The following is a 20,190-nucleotide window of genomic DNA, read 5'->3' on the forward strand; positions in this document are numbered from 1 at the left end:
ATAAGGGAATATTGCGGTAGTTTGGAGAAAACATAAGAAAGATTGATTTTGCTTTTATTTACCATTTTAATTATTAAACTAGAAAACTGGAAGATTCTATTTAAATTTCGATTTTACTGTCAAAATTTCCTGAATAACATAATCCTGTTGAAAATAAAGTCCACGTTTCAAGAAAGAAATATTTTTGTATTTTCCTAATTTATTTTTTATTCTGGTGACAGTAACACCTTTAAAGAGGATTGTTACCAAACTGAAAAAAAAAAACCTTCAGAGATCAAATATAACTAAATAACACAAGTCAAGCAGATGTGCTTCGGTTTTTATTATTTTTCGTTAAAGTGTCTTTTTCTTCTCCAAGTGCAAATCTTCAGAAGCGGCTGATATAATAATAAATGTATGAAAACATGAAGTGAATTCTGCGTTTGTTCCAGAATGAAAACAAACCGGTGTGACGCGGTAACAAGCTCGTTACGTCAGACTGCACGCATTTGCATCGGGGTGGACGTAAAGCATCGTTTGGTGGACTGGACGCTTCTGTGTTCTTTAACGCTGAATTTAACCGACTGAGTTTCCGAACGCGAGACATGCTGCAAAACTGTCTCTAAAGTGAACCGAGGTGTTTTTAAGCAGCCGTAAACTTGACATTATGTAGTTAGCAGCATAGGTGGCGAACATGAACTGTTATGCATTGTCAGACAATCAGCTACTGTTAGTTCGGCTAAAGCTCCATTAGCTTTCCCTGCTGCCACTGACATCATTCCGTGCGATGACGACACCGAGAAGCCTGCGTAACTTTCTAACTGCTGGACCTTAATGTGCTTAAAAAACATTTACTATGGATGGTGAGCGGAGCAATTGCAGGCCCTCCAACGAGAGACAATAGCCAGCTAACCTAGCTAGCAGGGCTGGTCGTGGTTGCTAAGCTGTCTTGGCTGGTGCGTGTGAGAGAAGCCGCACTGAAAACGTCAAGGTATGTTGTTGAAGCAACCGAAGATTTCCTCCTGTCCTGATTTTTTGCTCCTCTTTTGCATGTGATCATATGCGAGATACGATGAAGTAATTGATTTTTCAAACTTTTACACCGGCTTTGTTTTGTTAGCTAACCCCCTGTTGCTAACTTTATGCTAGCTAGCTGTTGATGGTGGGAAAAGAAAAGTTTGAAGAGGTGCAGGAGTCAGAGAAAGTCAGGCGGTCATGTGCCTGACAGGGATTCCGATTTAAGTGATTACATGCCATTATTATTACATGATCATCGATGGATAAAAAGAACAACAATACTCTACAACTACAATAAACCAGTTTTCTGCCATAATCCATAGTTTTCCACATTAAAAGAAATGTTTGAAGAGCATAATTCTGTGTGTTAATCTGTAAAATATGAGTTTTACTTCTTGAGTTGAGTTACTGAAATAGATAAATCTTTCTATTCTAATCTACTGAGTTGCACCTGTACAAATCTAGCTTCCATTTACACTATGTTGAAGTGTTGTTTTCCATTGGTGACATGTGGTACCCTCCCCAGGTGTCTGTGCCATGGATCAGAAAGAGATGACAGACAAAATCACATCAGTTCGCAGCAAGCAGGTGTTCCAGAGCCAGGATCAGATCGTGACAGACCAAAACTCTGCAAGTCTGGAGCCCACAGCTCACATGTTTCTCCAAACCAAATGGATCAGCAGCCACTCTGGAGAGCTAATCAGATCCGAAGAAAAACACAGTAATGGCACCTGGAATCCTGAGGCTGTGTTACCATTACGCAGTTCTGGCCAAGACGGCCTGTCTGCGTTCCCAAGCAGTGACCTCTTGCTGCCTGAGGTCTGCATTTCAACCAAGAGCAATAGCTTTGAGGATGATATGAACTATGAGGTCCAGCAAGCCTATAAGATATTCACCAGCTTTCTGTCGGAGAAGCACAAAGGGATAACCGGCACGTTTCTACATCCCATCGGCCACCATGACTCGCAGCATGGTATAGAAGGGGTTCAGGGCCAGGTTCATTCTCAGCTTAGGCAGTCGATGTGCATGCGTCGCATTGAGGAGAAGTTTGTCAACCAGGAATATGAGAACATAACAGAGTTTGTTGCAGACTTCAGGCTTATGTTAGAGAATTGTTACCGGTACTATGGGGTGGACCACTGGATTTCTAAACAGGCTCAAAAGCTGGAAATCATGCTGGAGCAGAAGCTTACATTGCTTTCCAGGTAAGGATACTAAAGCTGCTTAGAGACCCAAATACATAGCTTAACAGACAAACGTCCAAATGAATTGTTTCTAGAGTTTTTGTGAAATAAGTGTGGAATGACAATATGTAACTTGGATGGACATTATCTCGATTTGCCACACTAGGGTGCTTCGAGAAAAGACATCCCTAGCAGTGACCTCTAAAGGACGTTTTGGTGCAGAGGAGGAACGGGGCTCTGGGGGAACCTCCACACGGAGAAGGCAGGCGTCTCGATACCTTGCTACCATTACTGGTGGGGGGCATGAGTCTGTCATGGTACGGACACTACGTCAAGAGGAACAGCAGAGGGTAAAGGAGGAGAAGAGGTGAGTGGAAGTGTTAGATTTGCTCAAATTGTAAACGTAAACTTCAATCTTAATGTGATAGACCAACAGGGAGTTGGACTTTTTTCTAAAGTAGAAGGTAGGAAGTAGATGGATGCATTCTTTGGAGGAGTTTTTTGTTTATTATTATCTCCCATTCATTTGTACATTTGAAGCACACTTTTTGTTTTACATTCTTCTTGCAAAATAGCTCAAGCTCAGTCAGATTTGATTGAGATCACCTGTGAACATCCATGTTTGTCTTGCCACAGACCATCAATTGCATTAATGTCTGGACTTTGACTGGGCCATTCTAAAACAGGTTTGTGCTTTGATCTGAGCCATTCTATTGTAGCTCTGGATGTATGTTTAGGGTCGTTGTCCTGAAGGAAAGTACACCTGAACCCTGGTCTTAAGTGTTTTGCAGATCCTAACAAGTTTTCTTCCAGAATAGCCTTGTTTTTAACTCCTATCTTCTGATCGTCACAGACCAACTTACATGTCCTTGCTGGAAAAAGCATCGTTACAGCAGGATGCTGCCACGACTGTGCTTCATCGTGACTATAGTGTGTTCACGGAGATCTGCAGTATTAGGTTTTCATCTTACTTTGCATAGAGGTAGAAAGTTACATTTTGCTCTGAGCAACGTCATCCACAGTTGCAGTTTCTTCAACATAGCTTGTGGCAGACTTTAAATGGTACTTTAAAGGGCTTTCCGTAACAACGATTGTCTTTTTGCCACACTTCCATAAAAGTCAAAATTGCAAAACTAACAGTTGTTCTGCCGACACATTCCCCCACCTGAGCTGTGGATCTCTGCAGCTCCTTCAGAGTTACCATTGGCCTCTTGGCTACTTCTCCTAAGAATACTCTCCTTGCCTGCCAGTTAGAGTGGATGACCATGTTTTGGTGACTTTGCAGTTGTGCCACACTCTTTGCATTTTTGCATGATTGATTGAACAGTTCTCAACAAGATGTTCTATATTTACTAATTAGGTGATTTATTTTTAACATATTTTTAAAATTTTTATTTGTAAAAAAAACAACTTTTGAAAGCCATGAATCATTTCCTTCTACTTGGCACGTCTGCAGTACTCTGTGTTAGTGTGACCCAATAGAATATGTGGAAGTTTGTGGTTGTAATGTGAAAAAGTTTAAGAGATATGAATACTTTTGGTGCAAATGTAAATGAGATAATACAATTCTTTCTGTGCGCCTCATTGTCAGGCAACGTGAGCTCGAGAAGAAAGAAGCTGAAGAAATGTCGGCCAAGGAGGTGGAAGAGTGGGAGCAGAGCCTGCTGTCACAGGCTGCCCCTCACACAGTGGGCACTCTCTGGGAACTTCCTGCCATCGGGCACTTCCTCTGTCTTGCCCAGACTGCCCTCAACCTTCCTGAGATCATATTTTTTGAGCTGGAGCGTTGCTTGCTGATGCCGCGCTGCAGCCTGCTTCTGTCTAAAGTCATGTCCTCCCTGCTGTCCCCACCGCAGAGGAGGGCCACCCTGCAACGCCGACCTGCGCTGCCGTACCGCCGCTGGGAGTCGGAGCTGAGGCAGCGCGTCATGGGCTGGTATCGAGCCGTAGGTGCCTCCCATAATCAGCCACGTCGCGCCGAGCAGCTGGGACTTTGCCACCAGTTTTTCAACATCCTGGGGGAGGTGAGTCCACTAGAGGAGAAGCCGTTCCATTTGTTGCCCTTCTACCAGCGGGTTTGGCTTCTCAAAGGACTGTGCGACCACGTGTATGAGACACAGAAGGACGTACAGGATGCTGTCCTGGCTCAACCCATCCATGAATGTAGGGAGTCTATTTTGGGCTATGACAGCAAGGAGAATGCTTATATACATTTTCCACATTTCTGTGGAGCTGACCTGAGGGTCTATTGCCAGAGCCCCAGCGCACCTCCAGCCTTTCCTTTCCCATCTCTGCTGGTTAGAAGAGTTGAAATGAAACCAGGGACAGAGGGGTTGGGGTCGGGGTCAGATGGAGTGCGCAGTGAGACGGATCAAAATGACTCCCATGATGGAGTCCAAATGGATACTGAAGAATCTGGAGATTTTGAGAAGAAGACAATAGGGACATTGGTGGTTTTTAAAAGGGAGAATGGGAATAGAGAAGAAGAAAAAAGCAGATTTCAATCATTGTCAATGATGGATGTTTCTCAGTCGGAATCCTCTGATGGTGACTCCAGTGAAGACTCTAAATTAGATGTAAAAAAACATACTAACTCATTAATTCTCACACAAGATAGGCACATTGGTGGAGATGATGTGAAAGTGAATTTGAAAGAAGAACATTCAGATGAAGAGCAGTCATCTGAGCAGGAGCAGGTCTTCTCATTTGATTCCGAACATGTCGTCAAAGCAGAGACACAAGATCCCTCTCTGAACGTATCGGAGCACAGCTATACAGGCCGGTCGCCTTCATCCCCAGTTAAACTGGGGGTCAGAATGGAGGATGCAACTTCTACTCGGGGACATCAAACATCTCCCTGTTTAGATTGTTTAAAAAGAAACATCTGTGAGACCAAACCTCCGGAAGATGCCCACTGCTGCGGTACGTCCAGACCAGCAACTCATTTGTCCTCAGAGACTCCTAGAAACCTAGGTGAAGAGAGGACGGATAACAAAATCTGGACTAAGAAAAAGAAGCAGAAGAAAAAGCGAGCAAGGGAGCTGCTGCCGGGGTTGAAAAGAGACCACAAGCATCCGCAGCACGGGGACAGTTTGAGGCCGCCACCAACCGAGGCTGCCAAGTCTGTAGTTCGAAAAGTTTCCACAACAATCAAGAGAAAGGACAAGACGAAAAAGTATAAAACAGGTGAGGACATTGTACCCAGTGGTTGGTGTCTTAAGTTTAACATTTTTATTTTTATTTTATCAGTTCCAAAATTAAACCGCAATGGTTCAGTCACTGCTGTGTTTCTAAATAGGAAAAAAAACCGATTATTTGAAAAAAGTGAAGGAAGAATCTCCTCCTGCACCATCTTTCAAGGTAGTCTAATTTTTACACAACCCTTACACACACATCTGCACACAATCACTCATGTATAATAAAGTAATAGAAAAAATTAGGATCATTCGTATAACATTTTTACACACTCTTGATTAAGTTGTGTATTTAGTTTCTGTTAGTTCTTGAATTGTCTTATGTTGGCTTAAGTTTTTAGTAGTGTATCTTTCAGTCTTTGTAGTAATACTCCTTGGATTCATTTCACAATTCTTCACATTACATCCAAAATAGCATTGCAGTTCCACCTACAAGTCTTTTAGGGTATGTCTCTACCAGCCGCACACATTTTTAAACCAAAATGTTTGCCCAAAGTTGGTTAGATGGATGCACTCTGCGTATCAATTCTCAATTAGATTTAGGTTTTTACTTTAGCCATTTTAGCACATTTAACACATCCCAAACCGTCCCATCTAACACATATATCTGCTTTGTTCTGAGCCCTTCCATTGGCGCTCTGGCGCATTATCTAGGGTCGTTGTCTTGCCGAAAAGGAAATCTCTGCCCCAGATTTCTTTCCAGCATCTAACTCTCACCATCTTCCTGTCAACTCTGACCAGGTACTTTGGTTCTGCAGCATTCCCACAGCATGATGCTGCCACCAACATGTTTACTATGGGGGTGGTGAAACATGGCGTAACATGAACAGAACCATGGTTTTATACTGACATTAAGTTTCACACAGGCTCACTGTATGCAGTAACTGGGTGGCTTCTGAATGCAATAGGTCGGACTTCGTTTTAATTTGCACTATTAATGTAAAAGAGTGTGATTACGCCGTATTTTTCATTAAAGAATATAAATAGACCACTTTTTTTTTCTCCCACTGCACATTAATGCACTACTTTGGGTTGTTCTATAACATCAAATCCCAATTAAATACATTAGAGTATGTTGTTGTGGCGTGCCAAAATGTGAAAATCTTCAAAGGGTAATAAAACCGAAAAGCAGGTTAATTTATTGCAGGGAACAAAGTTTGAGTTGAAAATGTGTGTAAATATATTTGTATAACTGTGTGTCTAACACATTTACAGTCTATTACTCAACCCCCGTTTAGTAGGATTAAAAAAATATTTTAAAACAATTTTACTATAGTATAGTTAGTATAGTTTTCTGTTTTATTGATTTTGGTTCTGTGTAGTTGGTGTGCAGCAATCTAGATGAACTGCGAGAGCTGATCAGTAAGACTGAGGATGAGCTCGACGTACTGGAGAGCATGAAAAAGAGACTGGTAGGAAGTTATCGCCGTTCAGTCAGAAATGTATAGATTTTTTTTTTTTTTGCACATCAAAGTCTAATGACCGAGTTTGCCTTCCTGTCTTCATGCGTGAACTGACAGGGCCGATGGTACTACAAGAAAGAAGCGGTGAAAGAGCTCCATAGCACTCTAATCAGACTTCTGAATGAACTTTTACCCTGGGAACCGAAACTTGTTAAGGCTTACCAAAGAAACAGGTCAGAAATTTCTATCAAAGTTTGAAAGATCTGCTAATAATGCTAGTATCTTTTATTGTTGCTCTTTGTAACGTATCGACATTGAGCAGAACGTGCATTAAATCCTGTTGGTGTTGCCCGCACAGGCTTCGTTTAAAGAAGGAAAATGATGATTTCAAGAAGCACCCAGAGTACAGTAACTTTGTGCGTGAGGAGTGTGTATCATCCTCCTCATCGTCATCGTCATCAGATGATGAGGATGATTACGAAGAAACAGACATGGAGAACATTCACTGTAGAGTTGTAGAAGAGGAGGACCAGGAACACGTTGTTCCCAGAGGCCTTTGGAGTGGAGGTAAACTAATAAAAACTAGAATGCTCGAATTGTAGTTGCTGTTGTGTAAAATTCCACTTAGCCCTGAGGGCAAAGGTAGACACTGACCTTCTTAGATCACTCTCCATACTTATTGACACCTTTATGAAAGATATCTTCTTATAAAAGAAGAAAAATAGTGAGGGAATTTTTATTGCAGTAATATAACCTGAAAAGGAAATATGTGAGAAAACCCAACTTTATTTGTCTGCACTTTTTCATTGTGAAAAAGTATATGTTTTGGGCCGCAAAAAGTGCCTTTAAAAATCATTAAATGCAAAAATAATTTTATGGAAATTTTTTTTTTCTTTTTTTGCAGGCTTAACAATAGAAGGTAAAACATGCAGCAGCTTTTAGATGAAAAGTTGCTTTCTTTTTTGATGAATGTTTTTTCTATCTATTCTTCACAACCAGAACAGGAAGTAGGTCACTTATTTCAAAAATGTTTTCTGTATTCAAATAAGCTTAATGAATGGGTGTGCCCAAGTCTGCTTTAAGTAAAAGGCGCTCGATGTTTGTGCTCTTTCCTATGAAATGAAAATGAAAGCATAATAAAAGATGAATACTTTCAATGTTAGGGAGATTGTAATATGTCATTGAATAATCTCCCTATAAAAAGTCTCCTTTCCCATCAGCTATCACCTCTTTTTTTACATGTAAAAATGGCTAAATAAATTACTTTTTTTATGATAACGATATACAATATGTCTATCCCTAATGTGCATGACATGTAATGGTTGAAATATAGACTTTGTGTTGTTCACAAACATTGAGCTTTCATGATCTCTTTGCCAGGTCCTTCTTGATAAACAGATTTCTAATCCTAGTGAAGCTTTTCCCGGTTAAATAAAGGTCAAATATTTTCTTACCTCGGTTACCATTGTCCTCACGAGCTAAACCTGGGTTCTGCCTTGTCTTTCACAGATCTTTTAAAGTTTTTAATCATTGCTCCGACTGTAGAAAAGAGGAATTTTAAGAGAGGTTATTTTCTAGCAATTTCCTGACTATCGGCACACACACAACTTGAATGTCATGTTCTCTTGTGTTTCCCATCTTGAGGAACTAAGAGAAATTGACCTTCATGTCATGTTTATATCCCAAACAAGAAGTAATAGATTACTCTTTTAAAATTTCTTAGACAATCTCATCATCTTAAAACAAATAAGGCAAAACTTGTATTACAAAAATGTTTAGTATGGATTTTTTTTAACATATTATTTACATATTATAAGTCTCTCAAATAAAATGTTGGAATTTTCTACATTTTTCAGTTTTCTATAATGCTGCTGCACATTTACCAGGTGTTACCACGGGAGACGGGTGCTGTGTAGTACCTCTTTGTTGTTACTCTTAATGCAATGATTTACAGCTTAGCCAACCGTAACGCATACCAGGCTGATAACTTTGAGACTGCTCCAGTCAGAATTGTTTGCATGTGATGTGATTAGCAACATATATTGCAATATTACCTGCATTTACACAAATAGATAAATATGCTGATCCAATGAACCTTTTTTTTTTTTTTTACCTATCAGTGTATCTAATGTAAAGTCCTCTGTTCTGTTCTTAGCAAGCTCCAGAGAGTCTGGTGCAGAGTCTGCTGCAGAAAAAACTGTGACTATTTCACCTTCAAACCACCTTAAACACCCACTGGTCAACAAAGAGAGAGGTTATGCTCTGTTGCCAGGAGTTTACGGTGTTTTCAACAGTGCCACATCTGCAGATTGGAGAACGGAAACGAAATCTGGATTAGCCTCGCTGAGTCCATCAGGAGATTTGTCATGGGCAGCAGGAATACTGCCACATACTTGTGTGTCACCCACCTCTCCTATCCTCAACCCGATGTGTAAACTACCCCCAGGTTACACACCCATCCCAACACTGCTGGCTAAAAGTGTGGGCAACAAAGTGACCTTGATGAGAAGACCAACAGATTTCCCAGGTGCATCCGCCGTAGAACGGCAGCTCAAGGGGTCTTTGGTATCTCTACCGAGCTCTGCAGCAACTAAAGTGTCAAACACACAAAGTTTTCCTTCTAGTGGTAACCACATATCCCAACAAATGACAACAAAAGCACCATTACAGACCATATCAACAGGAGCTCTTCCTAAAACACCACAGGGTGCACTAACCCGCACTGAACCAAAAAGTCCTATCCAAGTGGTGTGCAAGGTTTCTGAGGGGGTGGGTCACCTTGTGAAAAAAGACAGCAGCAGCCCAGTCAAAATCCCTGCTCATTCTGTTGTGGATAAGAATACGGTAGAGAAGGTTATGCAGCAGGTATTGTTTCTGCCTTCCGGCCATCTTATTCCAAAAAATGAAACACAGGCAACCGTTGTAAGTCCACCACAGTCCACTGTCATTCAGGTTGCAGTTTCTAAGGTTGCCACTCCTGGGTGTATATCAACCGATGTGCCTGGATTTAGAATTCCTGATGGTAAAATCCCTGTTCAGCAAGTAGCCCCACTTACAGGGAATCCTGCTCCCTCTGGTTCCTCTTTTCTGCAACAAGGGGCCCGAAGCTCTACGAGACTTAAGGGGCCGCAGGTTTGCACTGTTAAAACCAGCACACTAAAAGGCGGCCTGCCCACCCCGTCCACCGTCACAGCTGCTACCAGAGCAGCCGTTGCTGACACTGCTAAACTTACAGAGCCTAAACAGGAGCTTAAGACTGTCTGCATCCGTGACTCTCAGTCCATCCTGGTAACGACTAGAGGAGGCAACACAGGCATTGTCAAAGTCCAGACATCATCAGAGCATAATTCACTGGGGTCTTTCTCTACTAGTCCTGTCATTACTATATCTCCTCAGTTAAAAGCCTTTCTTGTGTCTAAGACATCAACGGCTCTCGCTGCTCCTATCCCCTCTCAGGCGTCCCGTCCCACTGTCCAAGGAGGGACGAGTACATCTGCGGCCCAAACCCAGAACCATGGTCCTTTAGCATTACCAGCCTCCCATGCCGCCAACAATTCTACACCAACCACAGTCACAAGCAGCACTCCTGTAAGAGGGCTTGCAAGCAAGACAACACGCACTGCTGCTCCTTTAGGTCAAGGATCTAGCAACTCACCCGTTTCTGTTGTAACCAACATTTCCCAACTGGTGAACACAGCCACCTACAGTTCTCCTTTTCCTTCGTCAACATTGAAAAACACTGTTGTCCCATCTCTAAGCTCTGGTGTTTCCAAAGCCCCCACGCAGGAAGCCATCAGCAAGAATGGTGTAAAACGAAGCAGTACAAACGAGATATCCCAGGTTACTAAATACATCTTAGTCACTTCATCTTCCTCAGCATCTTCAAACCAACCCACGTCAAAAAGGACACCCTCTTCCTCGCAGTCGGCTGCTAGTTCAAAGGTTGTACTTGTTAGCCAGCCTGCAGTGACGACATCCACCACCTTCATGGGAGCCATTCCAAAGCTGATGATGGGAGTTGGGAGTGGACAAGCGCTGACCACTCCATTATCAAATCCAAATCCAAAAATGGGAATAAGTCCAGCCAAACCTGTTGCCTGTGTCAGCTCAGAGGCGTCGTCCAAGGCCAGCAACAGTACTCTCCAAGCAGGTAGGTTTTCATAATGCATTCTTCCATCGAAACTACGTTTTTCATCTCATTTTATTCAGATCATAATTTGCCGTTATGCAGTTTTAGTAACATGGAGCTGTACTGTTTTTTTTTTTAATGCCATCATGTTTTGAAGTTGTTTGGGAAAAGAAACTAAAAGAAATTCATGCATCAAGCAATTAGTATTTGTTCTGATTCGTGTTAAATTTCAATAAATTAGATTTTCAAAATACTTATCTTTAGGGTTAATTTTACTATAAGGTCTGAAGGTCTGTAGCCAACATTAAGAGAAACCTTTCTTTTCACCAGTAGCTATATTTACAGTCATTTACTGCCCAGTCTTGTACCTGCAAGCTCCTCGGTGTTCAAAAAGATAAATGCACTGGCCTTGTCTGGTTTTCTCATCTTGCAAACCAGGCTAAGGGTACCAACAAGATCAAATTTAAAATTGTTCGTTAGAACAGCAACATTACTTTGATCGCTTTTTCTTTCTTTTACATTTCGCCCTTGGGATAAATAAATTGAACTTAGTTTTTAGGATTTTTACATGGTTCTGAATCTGTTTATGAAATTCAAACTTATGTCAGTTCTGTCTCTAACTTCATGAAAGAAAATAGATAAAAATAAAAAAAGCTTTAGGACAGATTTAAATGAAGCATTCCTAACCTAGCACAGAATTAGTGGTACTACTTATATCAACTTTTATGCAAACCTTTATGGTTTTTCAGTCCTTTAAGGAAGATTAGGCTGTGTGGTTAAAGCACCAGAATTTATGTGTTCTTCTGGCAAAGATCTTCCCAGTATTCACCCAAATTTCCCAAAATATGATTAATTAGTTTCTTTAACAAAAGGTTTTCCTGCCTTGGTGGAGAAATTAGACAAAATGCGGGCATACTGTTCTCTCCATCACAGTGAATGACTCAGAAATTTTCTTGTGTTCTACCCCACAACTTCATCGCAGTCTCTCAGCTTTTATGGTGTGCTTTTAATCTGACATGGGAGTCGGGGAGTGTCCCCTGCTGTGTTCAGCTATTTTAATTAGGCACAGCTAATAGAAGTAGAACTCATTAGAACCCTTTGTTGAGTGTTATAATCAAGAGTAAATGTCAGTCCTTTAAGTTTTAACAGATGAACAAATCACTCGGAACCTTTTTAGCAGTGTAATTATGTTTAAGGGTTTGTAGATTGAGAAGATTAAAAAATGATTTCAAGTGTTACAAGAGAATGTAAAAAAAAAAAAAAATCAAATACAAAAATGGGAAAACTTTGGTCTAGATTTTAAAATATGTGCCTGATACCGTTTACTCCTTCAGTATTTGACTAAAGAACTCACACTAAACATTGAAGGAAATAATAACAAATGCAATCCTATTAACACTTTTAACATATCTGAATTTTTGTCTCACCAGGTGTTGCCGTCCCATTGTTAGGAAAGTCGACAACAGTGGGGCAGACTGTCAGTGCCCTGTCTTATTCTCCTTCGAAGGCCTCACCTGTGCCTATATCAGGCATATACAATCCCACAGCTGCCACCACTACTGGAGTGCTGCCAAACCCAAATTTATTTACCGTTACAAATCGTTCCACCCAGCTTGATACTTGTACTTCTCTCCAGGCTGCTTTGCCAATCCAGGGTATCCCTTCCACCTCTGTGATCTCACAAACAAGCTGCCCATCATCTACTGCTCCCATTATGCTTGCAGAAAACATAAACGGGAAAGAACTCTGTGTCCCTGCAACCACACCATCCAGCAGCTCTCCAGTTCAGGTAACCAGTACCTTGGGGAATTGCCCGGGCCAAATGCGCATAGATTTTCCTGACCAAATATCGTTGCCTATCAAAAGCGGCATGAGCGAGGCTGGTACACCAGTCTTATCATCCTCTCAAACAGCCTGTAATAAAACCCATCCTCCCCTCTCTTCTGCACCCACTACCTACACAACGTTCTCGACCTCTACTACTGGCCCGGTTACACAAAAAATAATCATCAACACTTCTACACACCTTACTGCTGGTACACAGATCGTCCTTAATAACGCATGCTTTGTAGTCCCACCCCAGGGTTTGGGTCCTGGCAGTCATGTCCTTATCATCTCTAATCCTGCACCACAAGTGCCTGCTGGCACCTCTACTAGCACTGAGGCATTTGTACCCCCTAGAGGAACAAGCCCTGCCATTGTAACTCCTCAAGCGCCAGGTTTATCCCAGTCTGCAGCCAGGCAGCCCAGCATGCCAACTGTAAGTTCTCCGTTTGTAGCATGCACCCCTGCGCTTGGTCAATCTTTGCTGGCAAGCACTTCTCATGTCACACCATTCAGACTTACAGGAACACCTGGCATGGGCTCAACAGTGATTCCTAGTAAAACAAATGTAGTATCTGCGCTGCCTAGGGTCCCACCTGCTCATGGAGGTAACTTTGTGCTACCTCCAGTATGTACATCCACTTTGATCTCCTCTCCGCCAAGGTTAGGCAGTGTCCCTGTCTTATCTTCCCCGGTTAAAACTACTACTCCTTCCCTCAGTTCAGCACTTAGTCCAATTAGGGTCACTGGTGGCGCAATAAAACATGCCAACTTTTCATCTACTATAACGTCTGCAGTATCCACCTCCTTGCCCAGATTGTCAGAACCTCTAACATCCTTACCTGGTTTACTCGGCTCATCAACAGGTGCCTTGCATAACCCTGTCACAGCAGTTCCTGCAGCCATCTTCTCAGATGCAGCTTCAATAGTAACAAACACTGCAGCTTTGCGTTGTTCTCCTTCAGGCCAACGTGTGGATGCAACTCTTGGATCCGTAATAAGTCCGGGGGAGACAGCGGTTAAAGTTGCAAAATCCTTAACTGTTCACCCACAGGGTTTAGTGCAAGCAGGCCCAGGAAAGATGCCAATCAAAACAGGGGTGCCAATTGTTCAACCAGCACTTTCTGGAATCTGGACACAAGAACTGCCAACAGTGGCTGTCCCACCACTCTTAAGCCCAGCAACCAGGACTCAAGCACTGCCTATCGCTACTGTCCCGCCAATTGGAAGCACTATCAGCACCTTCGAAATGGCATCTGCACCATCAGCTGGCACCACTCTAGTAACTCCAACTCCACCAGTCACATCACTGATGACAAAGAGCACCATCAGCCCACCGGTTATATTGACTAACCAAGAACTTAAAACAAACTGTGTTCAGACATCAGCCTTGGGTATGCATGCAACTTTACCATCCAGGCTGCTCGTCGGTGCTGATGGTGCTGTGTTGAGCACTGGTCATTGCCAGGTGAATCAACCACAGAAGACTGGGTGCCCCAAACCCTGGGATGCTCTGACGGTTTCCCCCTACAGTTCCAGTGGGGTACTACGAACACATGGTTCCACTTTACAGCCTCATCACAGAGACACAAAGTGAAGCGGCAAAAACAAGACCGAGCCGACTTTCTGGGGGTTCAATTTTAGCAGCTCTTGATGATGTCACCTCTAATAATGGCTGCTTTCAGCTACACTTTGATCCACCTCATATTTAGCACCAAGTGTATGATCTTTTCCATGAGCCTGCTGGTAACACACTAAAGTGGTGGATTGTGGTGTTCAAAGTGAATCAGTAATGTCACACACTCAGAGATCCACCTCTTGGCCAGTTATTACAACAAATCATTGAGGGGGCAAGTAATTGGAAAAAAACTTTAAGGTTTTTAGATACTTGTTCAAGATGTAATAATTGGTTTACTGTTATTTTTTCTTCTTTTATTCTAATTACGACTGTATATTTTATCATGTCCTGTTTTTTTAAGTAGTAACTGTTTGAAAACTACATTTACTTTTTTGTAGAAATTTGAACTATTAGGTGAATTTTTACAATATGTTTGAGTCCATGTAAATGTTTTGGAATCACATTTATTTAATTTTACCATATAGATTTAAAAACAAAATAAAAAATATTTGCTAGGTACATTTTCATTGAACAGCTATGGACATTACTGCATGGAAATAAACAATGCAACTGTCCCAAAAGTGTGTTTGCGATCTTTTTTGTCTGTTTATTGAAAAGCCTAGGTGACACATTTTATCTCTATTAAGATTTTTACAAAGCAGGAAAAAACAATGCATTGATTTTCTTTTTGGTGCTATTAATCTACGAAGCATTTCGACAGCGAAACATGATATTTCCGTCTGACAAGTCAGTTTCTGAGTTTGGTCCTCAGATTTTCCCATGTCTCTGTAGATGTTGGACAGTCTTTCTCACTCAGGGGGAGTAAGGAGGTGGCAGTGGTCCTGAAGAAATCTTCTCATAGGCTGGAGGGGCATTAGGAACCTAGGATAGAGTTTGAAAAACATCTGAATGCAACAAGTCTTTGATTTGCAGATAAATACAATGAAATGAAATGTTATATCATGACCTTAAATAATTTTAACTGTACACACATGACTTTCATAAAGTGTTCTCATTTATTTACACTCCTGGTTTAGATGTGTAAAAAGCCTTTCATTTTTTTTTATTATGCCACTGTTGTCTCAAACAGAAATATAGAAAAACCCAACTTAAATTTTTGTATTCAGTCGGGAAAGAAATCCCACATTCCGTATTTTTTCTAGACCACCTCTGCCACAATCACTGGCGCTTTAATTATACACTAATTAAGTCTAATTGAAGCATTTTTGACATTTTGTCAACATTTTCTAAGCTAATCAGAGTGCCTATGAACGTCCTGTTTTCCTGGTGTATACATATGATGAAATGCAGAGGAACCTTTTTTTTTTTGCCACTATTCAAAAGGGGAAATGAAGGAGAACATACCATACAGGATTAGGAAATGGCTGCTACTCACCTAAGAGTTCCCATATCTGTTGTTAAAATAGTAATGAAAATATTTAAAGGCAACAAAAAAGGCTGGATGATGGTTTAGGTTTATATTGATACCTTTGCGCAATGAGGAGGCTGGTAATGGAGGTAAAATAAAAACCCCAAAGGTCGCAGTTAGTGAAATGTCAGAGAAAATACCTCTTAGGTTTCAGTCTTATCATTACATACAGAAACAGCTTGCCAAATGCTGCTGAGATTCTTATTGGAACTGTGAGTTGATCAGGTGATACTACGACAAAGGATGAATATGTGGAAAAGTATGGCCACTGTTAAATATGGGGGAAGGTGTCTGATGCTGTGGGCCTGTTTGTCTTCCAGGGCCTTAAAAACTTTGTTAAGAGTGCTGTGGATGATCTAGAGAGATTGTTTAACAACAAATTTTTAAAGATCTCTCTCTGTATGCTCCACCCTTGTGAAATGCTAACTCCTGTTGAGTTAAGGGCGGTAAAAACAATTGTGGAACTGGCGTTTTTGTTAAAAACTGTTATTTCTCTATGTGGATTGTTTTTCCTACACTGAATTACACTCATATTCAAAATTGGATTAGAAGTTAAGATTATGCTTCTGAAATAAAATATACATTTATTTAAAAGATTTTTACACATCTTTACCAAGAGTGAAATGTAAAGGGCGCTGTATGGTAAAAGTGTTTCAGTCTGCTGGCTTCCCTCGGGAATGGGACATTTTTAAAACCTTAGCCTAGTCTGGTGATATAATAATCTCCTTCAGGCATCCACTGCATTGCTCTACACTTACTAGAAATCTAGGACCTTTTGTGCTTTGAATTTTTCTTTGATAAAAAAGACCATTTAGGGCATAATGTAACTATTCATGCCTCACCACAGATCGGAAGCTGCCAAAGTCAGTAAGAGCCATTTTGTTGTCTGCTGAAGTTCCTGCCTCAGAGTACTGGCCTGCTGTAAAACCTGCAGATCCTGAGCCGGTGTTCTGCATGTGAAGATGAAATGTGTGAGGTGTTGAGGGAAAACAGATAAAAGATCAACAAAAATATATAGATTGGTGGCAAGTTCCTACATAGACAACCTAAAATAAGTAATATAATTCACAATTATAAGGATAATTTAAGTGAAGTGTGATGTCTCACCCTGATTATTTTGTAGCCACTCCTCTTCTTCAGGTACCAGCAACCAAGGATGAGGAGGCCAGCGAGGACAACAACCAGAAGGGCTATCCCCACTGCCCTGGAATGCATAATACTTCTCAATTAGTTCAGGACTTTTATGAATTTCTTGATTAGAATTCAATAAGCTCTGTTCTACAACCAGTACTGTATGTGTTAGGCCTGCAGACAGATGCAGCTTCATTTTAATCCCTGAATTTAAAGATAAATAATCTCACTCCTCAGCTCTGACATATCCCCTCCGTCCGCTGGCAAAGTAGATGTTGAAGTCTCCACGAGGCATTCCGGCTGTACGATTGCACAACATCAAGCTGAAAGTCAACCACAAACAGCCTTGAAATTAGATTTAAGCAAGTTCAGTTTCACAACTTAGGAACTAATTCTTAAGTATTTTGCATTTTCTAAGTAAAAGCCCATATTTTAAGCTCATAATATGTTTTAGATAAACATTTTTTACCTGCTAATGATCACACTATATTGATGGATTAATCATTATGCAAAAGAAAAACCCATTCAGACAAGAATATTCAGCAAATAAATGTTCCAAAGCTATCCTGTCGGTCTATTAGGCTATTATAATAAAAATCAGTTCTGAAAATTTGTACTTGTTTATTTTAAACTAACCTTTGCCACAAGCCTGTTTTTCAAACCCCATGCAATAATGTTGAAGCTCATTACATGTTGCACTGCAATATATTACATTAAAATTACATTTAAGGAATTTGAGAAGAGAAAATGATATCAACAAACAACCTCTAAAAGCAATTCATCAAAAATCCAAGGAAATATAGGCAAGGGCTTCTTCGTTTCTGCCATAAACACCTGTTGCAGTTAAGATTGAAGCTATAGTCTGCCTATCTAAACAATTATTTCTAATATTCTGGAAACATTTTACAGACAATTTAGGTATAACACTTATTAAACAAATCCTATATTACATTTACCTTTACTTGACAAAAGAAAGTCAGAAAGACCATTTTCTTACCCAATTATTCCCTGATGCACTCCTTCTGATTGGAGAGCCTCCTCAGACTGTGGCTACCAAGCTCTGTGTTTCTTCACTCCTCAAAAGCCTTTCCTTAGTGTGTGGGAGAGCAGAGAGGGACAAAAAAATTCCTCATGACGGTCACGGGTTAGAAGCTCATGGTTAAACCCATTGAAACGGACTAATTACCGTGAAACCCCCAGGGCCTTAAGCGCAACACTCCTGTCCACTCGTGAAACTTCAAGAGTCAGCTGCTGGCCTTTCATGTGAGCGATAACATGTTTGTGTCTCTTTTTGGAGATCTCTAAGAACTGAATTTAAAAAGATGAATTATGATTTGCAATATATAAAAATTAAGCTGCCTACTTCAACTTTATGATTGTATCATAAAATGGTAACATATTATAAAATATTATAAAATATTATAGATATCGTTCCAGAATCTTCTTCCCAACTTCCAACAGAAGAATATAGTTCTGTCAGGTGAAATAAACAAGGCCTTTCAACATATTCTGATTTGGTTTTCAAATTTTATGTCAGAGACTATGCAAAATTAAATATTTCTCATAATAGAAGAGATGCATTGCTATCTCAGGGCAGGTAGCAGTGTTCAAGTGTTGCTCCGTGTATGCATGGGAAAGGTTACTTGAATACCAGTAGCAGTTTACCTTCAAAATTAACACAGATATCTTCACGGCTCATTTAAATCTGAAAAAAAGTCGATTAAATTTAAATAGGACTGCCTCAATGCTTTCTCAAACACACTGAATAATGATTAACTGCAGGACAAATCTCTGTGTTAATGAGGAAAAACAAACCTATGGTAATAAGTTACAGTTTAGGCAATAAAGGGACATTTTGAAATTTCTGGGATTCTGGAAGTCAAGTTCATGGATGTATGGGAACGTGGTTTCATGTGTGAGCAACTTCAAGTTTTGTAAAAATGAAACACTTCAAGAATTCTGCTCACTGAGTCCCTGGATGTTGGTTCCAGGGTGTAGCTTCTAGGGAGATGTTCTGTGTTTACCTATTTATGTGCAGGGACTGTTTGAAATGTGGAGAAAGCTCTAGGATGCATCATAATTAGGGTACTTGATGAAAATGTAAATAATCTGGCAAAAGTAAATCGCAAATGCTTTAAAAATCTAGAAAGGAACTGTCAGAAATGTGAAAAATGGTGGAGGATGCACTGTGGTTTGAGTACCTCCATGAACATGTTTTTTTTTTTTTTGCAAAAACTGATAGCACATGCTTTGCCAAAAATGTAACAGAGTCTCAAATGTGAAACTTGGAGGAGGATCCATTGTGATTTGGGCACCTCAGAATTTTTTTTTATTATCCAACAAAAATAAACAGCATATACTTATCAAAAAAATATCAAATGTAAAGATTTGTGGATTGTCCGTTATGTTTTAGGCACCTCACGAAACTAATATGAGAAAAGTAGACAGGAGCAAAGAATAGAAAATTAACTGCATTAAAATGTAAAGCATGGTAAAGGGGTTATCATGGTTTAGGCATCTCATCATTCTTATATGTCTTACAGTCACTGAAAACAGTAAAAGAAAAACAACTGAGTGATCAGGACATCATGGCAAGACCTGAAAAGAGTGTCTACTGATTTGTCAGAAATGTTAGTGTAGCAAAGTTGTTTTAAACAAGTGGTTGTCATTTCTTTTTGATTTACAGGAAACAACTGATAAAGTTTGAAATGTTCTAATAAAACTGGATGGATACATTTTTAATGATTTACTAAGGTGCAACTTGTAAACTGTTTATGTATAAGTTTCACAAGAATAAAGATCTTATCATGACTCCAGAAATCTGTGCTTTAAAATCTTTCATTCTCAGTTAATGGTAAATCATTTTGTTTGTCTTTAGATCACACGGAAGACACTGGCTTGCTGTGCTGCACAGATTTTTCTCTCTTCATTAAAAAAATCTTGACAGACATTGTGAAAATCAGTGGGAGGAGACAGATGAACAACCAGGAAAAAAAGCTTGCAGAGGCCTTTTAATTTTCTCCACAAGAGGGCGTGCATTACCTTTTTAAATTACAAGAGTTACGTCCCAAAATTTAGGTTTTAGTTATGATCTGTTTTGTATGAAGTTTTTATAGCTACCCATATGGACCTAACCTCATATGTTCATAATTACCTTAAAACGCGTAAATAAAAAAGAATGGGGAGTTAGTTGTATGAATTAAATTAAATTAAAATAAATCTAAGCTGTATTATAAAAGTGATTTGAAAGATTTGTGATTTATTGCTTTTTATTTCAAAAGA

At 40.2% G+C, this 20,190-nt stretch overlaps 2 protein-coding genes across 2 annotated transcripts; one reads left to right on the plus strand and one right to left on the minus strand.

Annotated features, from left to right (window-relative positions):
* Window positions 1–504: 504 nt before the first annotated feature.
* On the plus strand, window positions 505–14,932 carry LOC124872575 (uncharacterized protein KIAA2026). The gene is made up of 10 exons (XM_047372744.1): window positions 505–970; window positions 1,523–2,201; window positions 2,347–2,547; window positions 3,772–5,366; window positions 5,479–5,540; window positions 6,697–6,786; window positions 6,895–7,010; window positions 7,136–7,344; window positions 8,933–10,927; window positions 12,337–14,932. The coding sequence occupies exons 2-10, from the start codon at window positions 1,534–1,536 to the stop codon at window positions 14,325–14,327; spliced, it is 6,927 nt and encodes a 2,308-aa protein (XP_047228700.1). The 5' UTR covers window positions 505–970; window positions 1,523–1,533; the 3' UTR covers window positions 14,328–14,932.
* Window positions 14,931–18,054, minus strand: mlana (melan-A). The gene is made up of 5 exons (XM_047372745.1): window positions 17,906–18,054; window positions 17,139–17,231; window positions 16,885–16,981; window positions 16,620–16,727; window positions 14,931–15,230 (listed from the first exon to the last, which is right to left on the minus strand). The coding sequence occupies exons 2-5, from the start codon at window positions 17,225–17,227 to the stop codon at window positions 15,162–15,164; spliced, it is 363 nt and encodes a 120-aa protein (XP_047228701.1). The 5' UTR covers window positions 17,228–17,231; window positions 17,906–18,054; the 3' UTR covers window positions 14,931–15,161.
* Between the last annotated feature and the right edge of the window lie 2,136 nt (window positions 18,055–20,190).

Source organism: Girardinichthys multiradiatus, chromosome 8 (genome assembly GCF_021462225.1).
Source record: "Girardinichthys multiradiatus isolate DD_20200921_A chromosome 8, DD_fGirMul_XY1, whole genome shotgun sequence".
Taxonomy (NCBI): Eukaryota; Metazoa; Chordata; class Actinopteri; order Cyprinodontiformes; family Goodeidae; genus Girardinichthys; species Girardinichthys multiradiatus.

Coding starts and splice junctions, on each gene's coding strand:
- mlana (XM_047372745.1), bottom strand. CDS start 17,227: ATGTTGTGCAATCGTACAGCCGGAATGCCTCGTGGAGACTTCAACATC. Junction 16,982..17,138: donor GGATATGTCAGAGCTGAGGA/GTGAGATTATTT, acceptor TATGCATTCCAG/GGCAGTGGGGATAGCCCTTC. Junction 15,231..16,619: donor TTGGCAGCTTCCGATCTGTG/GTGAGGCATGAA, acceptor ACTCTATCCTAG/GTTCCTAATGCCCCTCCAGC.
- LOC124872575 (XM_047372744.1), top strand. CDS start 1,534: ATGGATCAGAAAGAGATGACAGACAAAATCACATCAGTTCGCAGCAAG. Junction 5,541..6,696: donor CTCCTGCACCATCTTTCAAG/GTAGTCTAATTT, acceptor GGTTCTGTGTAG/TTGGTGTGCAGCAATCTAGA. Junction 7,345..8,932: donor CAGAGGCCTTTGGAGTGGAG/GTAAACTAATAA, acceptor TTCTGTTCTTAG/CAAGCTCCAGAGAGTCTGGT.